This window comes from Solanum stenotomum, chromosome 3 (genome assembly GCF_019186545.1).
Source record: "Solanum stenotomum isolate F172 chromosome 3, ASM1918654v1, whole genome shotgun sequence".
NCBI lineage: Eukaryota > Viridiplantae > Streptophyta > Magnoliopsida > Solanales > Solanaceae > Solanum > Solanum stenotomum.
Genome location: NC_064284.1, coordinates 19,307,945 through 19,320,093, shown reverse-complemented (window position 1 = coordinate 19,320,093; position 12,149 = coordinate 19,307,945). Strand labels below are relative to the sequence as shown.

Here is a 12,149-nt window from a genome sequence, read left to right as displayed (position 1 = left end):
GCCAAGAATTAGCTTAGAATCACTCACTTCATAAAAAAAAAAAACTTAGAATCACTTGCTATTTCAAGCACCGTGTCTTGACTAGGATGTAGACTTGGATCGTGACAATACCCCTATCATTATAAAAGTGATTCATATATACTTATTTATCTAAGTGTTTTTTTTTAAATCACGTAGGGGCATATATATGATCCTTTTTCACCTATAATTTTCTTTTTGCTTCTTTGATTATTTGACTTTCTCGTTCTTATTTTATTTTTTTCTTTCATCTTTTTGTGCAAAAATATGAGGGTTTTTTTTTAAAAAAAATGTGTGAATGAAAAAGGATAAAAAAGTAAGAAAAAAAGATTTAAAACTATTTTGTTAATATATTGTGATTTATTTTTGTATTTGTAAAATAAAATTAATGGGGCATATATGCTAAAATTTACAAGAAAATTGTGAAAAATAAATTTGACATCAAAATAAATTCAAATTAGCTATTAAATTAAAGAAGCCAAAAAAAATACGGGTGAGAAGGATCAAATATACCCAACATGAATTATCTTATGATAATTTTTTTAAAAAATTAATATAGAATTAATTTTTTTTCACTTCCGTTAGAGGAAAATGATAAATGTGAGTCATTTGTGTAATCATATGAGTATATCGGAACCATTTTTATTACAAGGGTATATCAACTCTAAATGACAAAATTGAGGGATATATCATATCATTTTTCCTTGAAATAAATACAAAGTAATTAATGAACTCTTGAAAAAAGAAAATTTTGAAACTTCTAAATTTGTCTAGGCTTCGAAAGTGTATTAATTGTAAGGGGTAAAATGAAAAAAAAATTAATTAATTTTATCTTGATTTAGTAAGTCAACGAATATTTAGAACATGATGGGTGCTTTATTGGACGGATAAAGCGGACAATTATGTTTAATGATTTAGCTTGTCGATATCGACTTTTAAATATACTAATTCGCTAGTCAATCAATAAGCAATTGGTTGATTTAATATCAAATTAGTAATTATTAGGCATGTATTGACACAATCATTTCATGCTCCTTTAATTTGCTTTCACTTACCAATATATCGAAGTCCCATCAAACAAAATAAGTTTTCTAGCTTTACTTAAGCTGTTATTATGTAATTATAAATCAGTAAATCACAATAACAAACACATGAAAGTTTAAAAAATATTTATTTAACAAATATACTTATAAATTTTTTCATAATGAGTTAATGTTTTACTCAATAAGAAAATTAAGTATAATCCTCCCTCGCACCTATAAACCGTTAATTAAAAAAAAATAAAAAATTTTCATCAACCGTTAATCTGATAATTCAATACTATAATTATAAATCAATTTTTATAATTGACTCACTGATTACAATTCGATTTTGAATAATTTCAATATTTTTTAATAAGATAATCGATTAGTATGAGACGGAGGAAGTAGTTTTGAAGTGGGAAAACATGTTGGGTAGGTAAGATTGGATAAATGTGTAGGCTAGTAGTTCCACTTGGCAACATAGGCTCCAGTCAGTCCTGTTCCTTAACATTTCATAATTAATTCTGGAAAGTGATGAATCATGCAAAGATGCATCTCATTTAATGTTTGCTTATAATAGTAATAATAGTACCATACTTTGTGAAACCAAAGCTATTACTACTAATAACTTGTTGGCATCATCATCTCCATATTTGTACAAGCAGAAACAAATCCATAAAACAAAAATGTGGCTTTTCAAGAGAAAAGGGGCTTCTGGGTTTTCATCTTCTTCCACTGCTGAGGAAGTTACACATGGAATTGATGGCTCTGGACTTACCGCCATTGTTACAGGTTCCACTCGATCTCCTTTTCACATGCTTCAAAATTGAAAATTATATATTTATTTGGGTATCGATTAGTATTAATTATTGTTGGGTGACATGCAATGGGTGTATGTATGTATTCCCTTTTTGCCTTAAAAAAATAAAGGGTGACGCCTATTTCGAGTAAGCTACGGTATTAACAGTGGCGAAATCGGAATTTTCATAAGGGCTTTCAAAGTATAAAGAAGTAAACCCACAGAAATCAAAGGGTTCAATATTTACTAGCATGTATAAATAGTGTAATTTTTCACCGAAGTGGGTTTTCAGTTTGGATGAACCATAGGCTCTAACTAGCTCCGGGCTCCGGCCCAGGGTATGACGTATGAACCAAGTAATTTCACATAGAAAATCTGTGGGCTGCTCTGCTTGCATTTGTTCTTTGTCCTAATCAATGGAAGACATTGGCCCTGCCTAGACATGGCTATAGAGAGTGTTAAAGCAAAAAGTCTAATATAGATGGTTAATGAGATGGGTGAACTCCATATAAGACTTAGGCAATCCTCCTTACTTTGAGCTAGCTTCTTGGGTGTGATTTAGACTCAAGATCTAATTTAACATGGTATCAGAGCAAGGGATCATCTCACCCAATGTTTTGGGCCCAAAAAATAAAAAATTGCCCACACACTCTAAACACTGGTTAATCAGATGTGTGGAATCCTTATAAGCTTGGACAATCTTCCTCCCTTTGAGCTAGCTTTTGGGGTTTGCTCGACAGTATTCAATTTTAATAGGTAGAGTGTGAGTGTGTGTGCCCTAGCCATCAAGGATAGGAGACTAAAGTTCAAATTCCAGTCGAGAAAAAAAGAACATTAATTGATTTCATATTTGATGAAGCCTTGGTGGGTAGAGTTACTCAGTGTGCAGACACCACTATTATGTTACAAGTATAAATAAAAAGTACAAAGAGAGTGGGTGGTATTCCTTTTCAACCTCATGTATTTATGGAGTTCGTGGAGTTAGATGAAAAATCCATCTAAAACTACTCTGTACGCCTTCAATTTGGAATCTTTTCAATCCTAGTAGTTATTTTATGTATTTCGATAGACTTCAATAGACAGAATTGGTAATTCAAATTCATTCAGAATCTCCTGATGTACACTGAAAAATAATGAAATATTGAATTCCTTGACGTAGTGACCAGGCAAGTTCCGTGTCAGAGACCTGGTTACCAATGCTTATTTGAACCAGCTTATGCAAAATCCTGTCGGTGCATGCATAGATTGAACTATTGCAGAGGCCGGATACAATCATATGCAATTGAAGCTATTGGTGTATTATACAGTGTCGAGAAAAAAAAATCCTGTATTGGTTAATTGATCTTTATTGTACATTCTTAAGTTAACACTTCCTCATTTTCCGTACTATGGCGGCTAGTGGTTTATGGTAAACAGCGCAATTGACATTACTACTGTAAGTACGTGTATACGGTTGAGCTTACACTTGAAATCACTTTGGTACAGTGTGCTCAGTATCTTAATTTAGAGACATGAAACGTTAAGATCTAGCAGTATTTAGTTTGCTCATGAACATCCATTTGCAGGAGCATCAAGTGGTATTGGTTCTGAAACTAGCCGTGTTCTAGCTTTGCGTGGAGTTCATGTCATCATGGCTGTCCGGAATATGACTGCTGGAGAAAATGTTAGAGATGCAATAGTTACGGAAATCCCTGCTGCTAAAGTTGATACCATGGAGTTAGATCTTAGCTCATTGGCATCAGTGAAGAAATTTGCTTCAGACTTTAAATCATCAGGTCGCCCATTGAACCTTTTAATGTAAGTGATGAATAAGAGTGGTAGTCGCATGCCTGAAGATTGCATTTTTACTCCCTCCCTCTCTCTTTCAAATAGCTTTGTTCTTCTGCATGAATCTCTTCCCTCTTCAAATATATCCAAGCATGTCAATTAACGTCATCTATTTCTTTCAAAGTAATAATGCAGGAATCATGGCAACTCCCTTTATGCTCTCAAAAGACAACATAGAGCTGCAATTTGCCACAAATCATCTAGGTAAGAACTGTTTGTTAATGCTTGTTTCTGCGCAGAGAAGAGAGCCTGTAATAGTTCCACCATCTTCTTTATTTTATTTTTTATTCAGGCACCAGTTCACTTTATAAAATAAAGCATCTGATCCAAATTTACCGTCCTTCCTAATTTTACTGAAATGAAGATTCGGTTCTCGCTTAAAGGAGATCAATAGTTGATACTCCATACTTTTGTCATCTTAAGTTTCAGTTATAAAATGCACATGTAAAAGACCATCTGAGACCTGGTTAGAGGACAATTCATGTCCCCTTTATCCCTACTTTGTCATCCAACTCTTCTACAGCGCACACTTGACAAATCTAATAAGATTGGTAGGAAGTTGTAGATAGATGATAGGTGGGCAATGTTTTCAAAAGTAAACTTTCAAGAGGGATATTCGTACTTCCTTTTAACTTATCTTATCCATAACTATTCTTCTTTCTTGCATTTGCAGGTCATTTTCTTTTGACAAATTTGTTGTTGGAGAAGATGAAGGAGACAGCACGTAAAACAAAGAGAGAGGGAAGAATTGTGAATGTTTCATCAGAGGCTCATCGATTTGCATATAGAGAAGGAATTCGATTTGACAAAATTAATGACCCCAAAAGGTAATCTTGTTAGATTTTGGTGCCGTACTAAATTTTCTTGATTGTAAGAGAAGCCTTGCTCAAATTCATCACTTGCTCGATGGCTTCAGTGATCACCCTGGAATTTTTGCAGTCTAATAGTTCCATGAGAGTGTATAATATACTCCCTTCATTCACTTTTACTTGTCCACTTTGGACTTTGCTCGCCCTTTAAGAAACAATGATTAATGTGAGTATTTTACCAAAATATCCATATTAATTGACGTATAGTCTTAAGTCTTGGAAATTGATTTGGGGAATAAGTAATTAATGTTGAGGGTAAAACACAAAAAAATAATTGTCTTTTCATGATATGTTAAAGGTAAATAGAAGTGGAAATCTATTTTTGGAATACTGGACAAGTAAAAGTGACCGGAGGAAGTATTTAATATAGATTTCTAATGTTATCATACCAAGATCACTTGCAATTCATCACAAGTTCTTGGTTGACAATCTCTCTTGTTAATTATGGTACCCTAAATTCTTGACCAACAACTTGGNCTTTTGTCATCTTAAGTTTCAGTTATAAAATGCACATGTAAAAGACCATCTGAGACCTGGTTAGAGGACAATTCATGTCCCCTTTATCCCTACTTTGTCATCCAACTCTTCTACAGCGCACACTTGACAAATCTAATAAGACTGGTAGGAAGTTGTAGATAGATGATAGGTGGGCAATGTTTTCAAAAGTAAACTTTCAAGAGGGATATTCGTACTTCCTTTTAACTTATCTTATCCATAACTATTCTTCTTTCTTGCATTTGCAGGTCATTTTCTTTTGACAAATTTGTTGTTGGAGAAGATGAAGGAGACAACACGTAAAACAAAGAGAGAGGGAAGAATTGTGAATGTTTCATCAGAGGCTCATCGATTTGCATATAGAGAAGGAATTCGGTTTGACAAAATTAATGACCCCAAAAGGTAATCTTGTTAGATTTTGGTGCTGAACTAAATTTTCTTGATTGTAAGAGAAGCCTTGCTCAAATTCATCACTTGCTCAATGGCTTCAAAGATCACCCTGGAATTTTCGCAATCTAATAGTTCCATGAGAGTGTATAATATACTCCCTTCATTACATATACATCAAACTAGTAATGTATCAATTTGTAATCAGTAATGTATCAAGGCTTATATATCAATACAAATTAAAAAATTAAAAAACAGAGGGTATACATAGCAAATCGAAACAACTTGAATCAAAATTGAAAGGATCTTCGATGAACTTGAAGATTCGAAAGAAAATCGTTTGTCCAACAACAATTTCATCACTTTTATATCCTTCATAACTCACCTCGCTAACTCAAAATTTTGACAAATGTTTTTGAATCAAATTTGAAAGGTTTCTTCACTAAACAGAGGGAACAATTTGAAATTTTGAATTTCTTCGTTCTGGATTTGCCTCTATATGATTGAGAGTAAGAAGAAACGTAATTTATGGGATTTAATTCGATTTTCAGATTTCATTCCCTTTTTAGCGCAACAGAAGGATTCTTCTTGTATTATAATTAATGTATCCAGATGGTGAATTATGTATCCGGAAGTTACAAATTTTAAGGGATTATTGTAATTAGGAAAAGAGTAGAGATAAAATGTAATTTCTTCTTTACACTATGAGATTTATGTAAGTTATACTTCGGTTTGACAAAATTAATGACCCCAAAAGGTAATCTTGTTAGATTTTGGTGCCGAACTAAATTTTCTTGATTGTAAGAGAAGCCTTGCTCAAATTCATCGCTTGCTCGATGGCTTCAGTGATCACCCTGGAATTTTCGAAGTCTAATAGTTCCATGAGAGTGTATAATATACTCCCTTCATTTACTTTTACTTGTCCACTTTGGACTTTGCTCGCCCTTTAAGAAACAATTATTAATATGAGTATTTTACCACAATATCCATATTAATTGACGTATAGTCTTAAGTCTTGGAATTTGATTTGGGGAATAAGTAATTAATGTTGAGGATAAAACACAAAAAAATAATTGTCTTTTCATGATATGTTAAAAGTAAGTAGAAGTGAAAATCTATTTTTGGAATACTGGACAAGTAAAAGTGACCGGAGGAAGTATTTAATATGGATTTCTAATGTTATCATACCAAGATCACTTGCAATTCATCACAAGTTCTTGGTTGACAATCTCTCTTGTTAATTATGGTACCCTAAATTCTCGACCAACACCTTGGATTTCCTTCATGAGATGTTTATATTTGTTGTTTTCACCTGGAGAGTACTGGGTGATACTCTATCTGTATTAAACACCAATATGAATCATTTTAGATTATCCCTAATATGCAATCACTATGTTTAACTGATCACTTGTCTTATTGGTTTCCTTCAAGCTTAATGGTTATTCCGTACTACTCTTGAACTAATTAAAGATGACAAGCTTTTTGTGCTCAAGATTGACGATTCTTTGCTGTTTTTCACTTCAAGCTGCATAACTGATATTTTTCCATGATAAAAAATAGTTGTCATGCAGCTTGAAGTGAAAAACAGCAAAGAATCGTCAATCTTGAGCACAAAAAGCTTGTCATCTTTAATTAGTTCAAGAGTGATAAAAAAATAGTTGTCACCTGGATATTGATTTTTCAATTTCTGTGTTGTTTGTTATCTTATGTGCAGCTACAACAGCTACGGTGCATATGGCCAATCAAAGCTGGCCAACATACTGCATGCGAATGAGCTTACAAGACGCTTAAAGGTGGAAGAATCTTGCATACTGTTTTTCATTCTGATGTCGTAGTGGTTCTTGTGTAGTCATGATTGTCTCCATTCCTAGAGGCAAACACATATATTTCTTGGGTGTAGATTTGGATATTCCTTTTGGCACATCAAGAAGTTCTTGGTTTGCAGTCTCTGACTTCTGTAGCTCTGTCACAGCTTTGGACAAGGGCTCCATGCCATTCAATTGAACTCTAAATTTTTTAGTGATCTTTATTTCAAACAGGAAGATGGAGTAGAAATAACTGCAAACTCACTTCATCCTGGAACGATCACAACCAATCTTTTCCGTCATATGGGTATTTTTGATGGTTAGTAAGATTCTCTTTTCTTCCTTTTTCTATTTAGTAGCTGGTGTCTGATTAATATGAACGGTTTGTACAGTAAGTTCACTACTTTATGTCTGGAAGAAAGCCTCTAGTGCTCTCACTAATACTAATATATGGCATAATGAGCAGAAGGCATTTCCATTTGTGGATTTGTGGTGTGTCATGCCTTTCTTTCTTTCTTTCCTTTTTTTTGGGTTTCTCTGTTTTTATTTTTTCCTTAAGGTGGGTTGGAGAGGGAGGGAGATCGTTAAGAACTTGACCACTAATTTGGAGGAGGACAGGGGGTTGGAATTGAACCCTCGCATTAAGCAGTTTTGGTCCATCCGTTAACGAACTCTGACTGTTAGATTTAATGGAAATTGTGAAAATAAATTATTTAACCAGAAACACCAAGTTTTGTCAAATCCCAGAAACAACAACACCAAAAACTAGAGCAAACACCAGAAATAGAAAAAAGAAGAAACTGCACCAGGAAAATCGGCTCCAAACTTCAGAAATAGATCATAAATAGCACAAACTGCAAAAATGGCACTTCCAAATGTGAGTTCATGGTAATCCTTTTTTTTTCACAGTTAAATTTAATGACCAGAGTTTGTTAAATATTTGACGTAGACCTAACATGCTCACTTTTGATTGACTTAGACGACATAAACTGCTCCAGGAGTACATTTAAGGGACCATTATTTTGGACCCGCCCAAAACATAAGAGGACTATCATTTTCTCATATATAGTTCTAAGCCCACAAGTCGTCGTAGAATATTTATGTGTAATGTTTGTTTCACATGCTAAGAGAAACGAACATGAAATATTCCTTTCTGCTCATTACAGGTCTGGTCGGCACTCTTGGGAAACTTCTGCTTAAAAATGTTCAACAGGTATGTTCTGCATCGAAGCATTTGCATATACTGTACCAGTTCTTGCTATCAGAAGGTTTTATCTTAGGATTATTAATGATCTTCTCGTGAATCAGTTAGAGAAAAATCAATCTTCTAGGAATTATTATAATGTGAATCAGAGGATGATTTGCCAATACAGAATAACTTGTCGATACACATGACCTTTGCTCAGATGAAGAAAACGATTTCACTGAAATAGAAACAACTATGATGCCATTGAAAGTTGAAACTGATGAGTACTTTAACATTCCCTTTTCCTCTTCTTTAGGGAGCATCAACCACCTGTTATGTTGCATTGAATCCACAAGTGAAAGGGGTGAGTGGTGAATATTTTTCAGACAACAATTTGGCGAAGACGACAGCGATGGCTAAAGATATGGATTTAGCTAAGAGGCTCTGGGATTTTAGTATGGATCTGGTCAAGTAAGATGTTGTACAAGGAAAAATAGAAAAGTAATTCTGTATCTTGTTGTAATTTGTGATATTGCATAAAGTGTTGAGAGATGAATAAAGTGACGTGTTCTTAATATTATCAAATGTTCAGCTTGATTTTTTCTTGTTAACAAAGGTGACATAGACCCATAACCACTTGCTACTTGTTTATTGTCACCATCTAAATAATTTAATCACGTATATACTTAATTATTTAAGCAAATCAAATAATCACCCACTATATATTCTTAGAGTTGTTAATTAAATTATAGATATAATGATAACATGACCATCCAATTGCAGTAGGTAAATGGGTTCCACATTATTGTCTATCTCTACAATGGTAGAAACCTGGTTCCAAGGAGTACTAAAATAGATTCCAGTGACCGACCCAGGAATTTGAAGAATGGTATGTAATATGTATATTTTAATTTTGTATAAAAGTATGCAAAATTAAAATATATATTCATAATAGCTAACATTCAAGGGTATGTTTATGAAGGAAATGCTTTTTATGAAAATTATTTCTCCATACCAAACACAATCACCTTTGTATATCACATAATTTTCCAACAAAGAGTGCACCAGGCCACCCTTCTCATTTTCCAGCAAAGAATGTGCACCAGGCCACACTTTGCCTAAGTTGCCCCGCGCATTCATTATAGGAAAAACTATATAACAAGACATTCTTCACTACCATATATACATATTTTACCTCTAGTTTAAAAAAATTACACATAATACCACTTTTTAATAATTATACCATATATTTTAAAAAGTTTTAAATCAGTAACATAAATTCCTTAAATAATGGTATTGAATAATTTTCTTTAAATCTAATCTCCTTAATTAATGTGATATTAACAATTCAAATTTAACTTTCTCTTACATCACACCAGTTCTCCATGTCAACCGTATATTTACTCCCCTCCCACCCACCCCACGTTCTCCATCACCTCTACCATATTCCCTCTTACTTCATCATCTATCTCCTATCCCGTTCATCTTCCACATTCTCTTTCTTTCTTCCTTCTCCCTCGCAAATCTTCTTCACTAAACAATCAAAAACTGAATTGAAAACGGAGCAATACAATTTGATTGTTGAGCAATACAATCTTTCTTGGGTATTTATTTGTAGAAATTTTGATTTTCTTTTTCTTTGTTTGAGAAGTAAAAATAGTACTCCTTCCGTCCACTTTTAATTGTCATAGTTTTCTTTTTTAGAGTCAAAATATAAGAACTTTGACTAATATTTTATGATGTATTTTTTCATCATATTGAAATGCGAAAAATTACAATTTATAGTACTTTTCATATAGTATTTGAATATCTAAATTTTTAGTTTAAAATATTTAATTAATGTAATCTAATTTAACTTTGAAAATTAATCTAATTGACTTTCGAAAAGCGCAACATGACAATTAAAAGTGGATGGGGGGAGCAACAAAAATTTTGCAGGCATCAAACTGTTTGATTGACAGGTTCAGGGAACCTCAGCCGGCGGTGGTGTTTCATCATCGGAAAAATGAGAATGGGTATCTCAACAACTATAATTAACGGAAACAAGTTGTTAGAACGGAGAAAAAAAAGTTGCTAGACAAGATCCAGAGCCATATCAATGTTGATTCCAGTTCTGTACTTGGTGAATTTACGACGGATCTAGATGTTCTATGTGTTTGCACTTCATCTATGTATCTCCCCTTCTTCTATATATCCTTATTCTATATATTTATTTATTTATCAAATGTATATGTATTTTGTATTAAATATATATGAGTTGTTTTCTATTATATATCTGAGCATGTTGTTCTATATGTCTGAGATCTGTTTGTCATGATTTAGAGTGTTTTCTTTAGTGTATTTGAGACGGTTCTGTCATGTATCTGAGATAGTTCTGTATGTATCTGGTTATACTTCAATGAGATCGTTGTACATCACACTTTTATGAAATTACGGCAATCACAAAATCATTGTTGGTGCAGTTACTGATAATAAAGACCTACCAAGCCAAACCATACATTTATCAAATCAAATCCCATTGAAAAGATTAATATCGAATAATTAGATACATACTTCAGAGACATAACGAGTTTCAAATACATGTTATATATCAGATATATGTATGAAATTACGTGCATGAATCAGATTATAGTGCGAGATACACATTGTTCTCTAAACATGAAAAATGAAAAACAAAAATCTGAAAATTAAAAAAAAAACAAATTTGAATTTCTAGAAAAAATTGTTCACTCTGTTGTTGCTGGAAAATTAAAAAAAATTGGATTTTTTTTCTAGAAGTTGCTAGAGTAATTATACTCAAAATTGTTAAAAAAAGTGATTTCCTACTTAAATTAAGTATTTGTGATGTTGTAAATCCATTTGAATTGCTAATTAATCATCAATTACTCCTTTAATTAATGAAATAAGTTATACCTCTTTAATTCAAATTAATAAATCATATATCCCGATTTTTAAAAGTGACAAATATATGTATTTGGCAAAGATTGATACATATATCCAAAAATCAAAATATAATTTAGGAAGTAATATTTCAAACTATCGTGAATCCTAGTAATTATGACATAAACTAATAAATCTTCATTATGATTATATATAAAATTAGTGCCATGAGTATTTCATGAGAATGAGAGGGAAATAAAAAACTTAAAGCGCCTGCCACCTAAAATGCTTTATTTATTTATGAATTTTGAGGGCGATGTATATAGGGGAAAATGACAAATATATCCTTGAATTATCGTTAAGGCCTTAAGGGTATGCAAATACCTTTGTTATATTTTTGGGACATTGGTGCCCCTACCATTTAAAAACTAGAGCATATATACCCTTTGTATTAGCGGACATACACATGTCATAATCTTGTCCATCGATCCGATATTTATTAAATATCGGATCAAAAAGATTGTGTCACGTGTCCCTATTTAGTCTTCCGTTAGAGTGAAGGGAATATATGCTCTAGTTTTTGAACGGCAGGAGAACCTTTGTCCCAAAAATATGACGAATGATATCTGCATACCATTTACGATAGTTCAAAAATATATTTGCCCTTTTTGCCATGTATATATAAAGGAACATGTTTAAACCCAGAACATTTTCTAAACAACTGGAGAGAAGTAAATAAACTACTATGTGGGTTTTCAATGGATCAAAAGGGACATCTGGGTTTTCCTATTCCTCTACCGCTGAACAAGTCACCCAGGAAATCGACGGCTCCGGTCTCACCGCCATTGTTACAGGTGCTTA

General features: G+C 32.9%; 4 protein-coding genes across 7 annotated transcripts in view; 3 read left to right on the top strand and 1 right to left on the bottom strand.

Annotated features, from left to right (window-relative positions):
• Window positions 1-12,149, bottom strand: part of LOC125858189 (60S ribosomal protein L36-2-like) — a 163,807-nt gene that overhangs the window by 75,090 nt on the left and 76,568 nt on the right. The window contains exon 1 of one of the 3 annotated variants that reach the window (XM_049537895.1): window positions 5,958-5,961. The exons of the other annotated variants lie outside the window; for them this stretch is intronic. The gene's annotated coding sequence lies outside the window, so the exon portion shown is untranslated. Of the gene's footprint in view, window positions 1-5,957; window positions 5,962-12,149 lie in introns of those variants that run through there. 3 annotated transcript variants of the gene reach the window in all.
• On the top strand, window positions 1,595-9,005 carry LOC125858177 (short-chain dehydrogenase TIC 32, chloroplastic-like). 2 transcript variants are annotated; one of them, XM_049537870.1, is made up of 8 exons: window positions 1,595-1,832; window positions 3,405-3,636; window positions 3,791-3,870; window positions 5,279-5,432; window positions 7,132-7,210; window positions 7,457-7,541; window positions 8,389-8,435; window positions 8,725-9,005. In XM_049537870.1, the coding sequence occupies exons 1-8, from the start codon at window positions 1,604-1,606 to the stop codon at window positions 8,881-8,883; spliced, it is 1,065 nt and encodes a 354-aa protein (XP_049393827.1). In that variant the 5' UTR covers window positions 1,595-1,603; the 3' UTR covers window positions 8,884-9,005. The 2 variants fall into 2 exon arrangements, with proteins under 2 accessions (XP_049393827.1, XP_049393826.1); XM_049537869.1 differs by lacking the exon at window positions 5,279-5,432 and adding an exon at window positions 4,340-4,493 and having other exon boundaries at window positions 1,596-1,832.
• The window catches only part of LOC125858183 (short-chain dehydrogenase TIC 32, chloroplastic-like), a 10,629-nt gene continuing 10,491 nt past the window's right edge, over window positions 12,012-12,149 (top strand). The window contains exon 1 of the mRNA XM_049537883.1: window positions 12,012-12,035. The gene's annotated coding sequence lies outside the window, so the exon portion shown is untranslated. The remainder of the gene's footprint in view (window positions 12,036-12,149) is intronic.
• Window positions 12,110-12,149, top strand: part of LOC125858184 (short-chain dehydrogenase TIC 32, chloroplastic-like) — a 22,959-nt gene continuing 22,919 nt past the window's right edge. Inside the window, exon 1 of the mRNA XM_049537885.1 lies at window positions 12,110-12,142. The gene's annotated coding sequence lies outside the window, so the exon portion shown is untranslated. The remainder of the gene's footprint in view (window positions 12,143-12,149) is intronic.

Coding starts and splice junctions, on each gene's coding strand:
- LOC125858177 (XM_049537870.1), top strand. CDS start 1,604: ATGTTTGCTTATAATAGTAATAATAGTACCATACTTTGTGAAACCAAA. Junction 3,871..5,278: donor ATTTGCCACAAATCATCTAG/GTAAGAACTGTT, acceptor TTGCATTTGCAG/GTCATTTTCTTTTGACAAAT. Junction 5,433..7,131: donor AAAATTAATGACCCCAAAAG/GTAATCTTGTTA, acceptor TCTTATGTGCAG/CTACAACAGCTACGGTGCAT.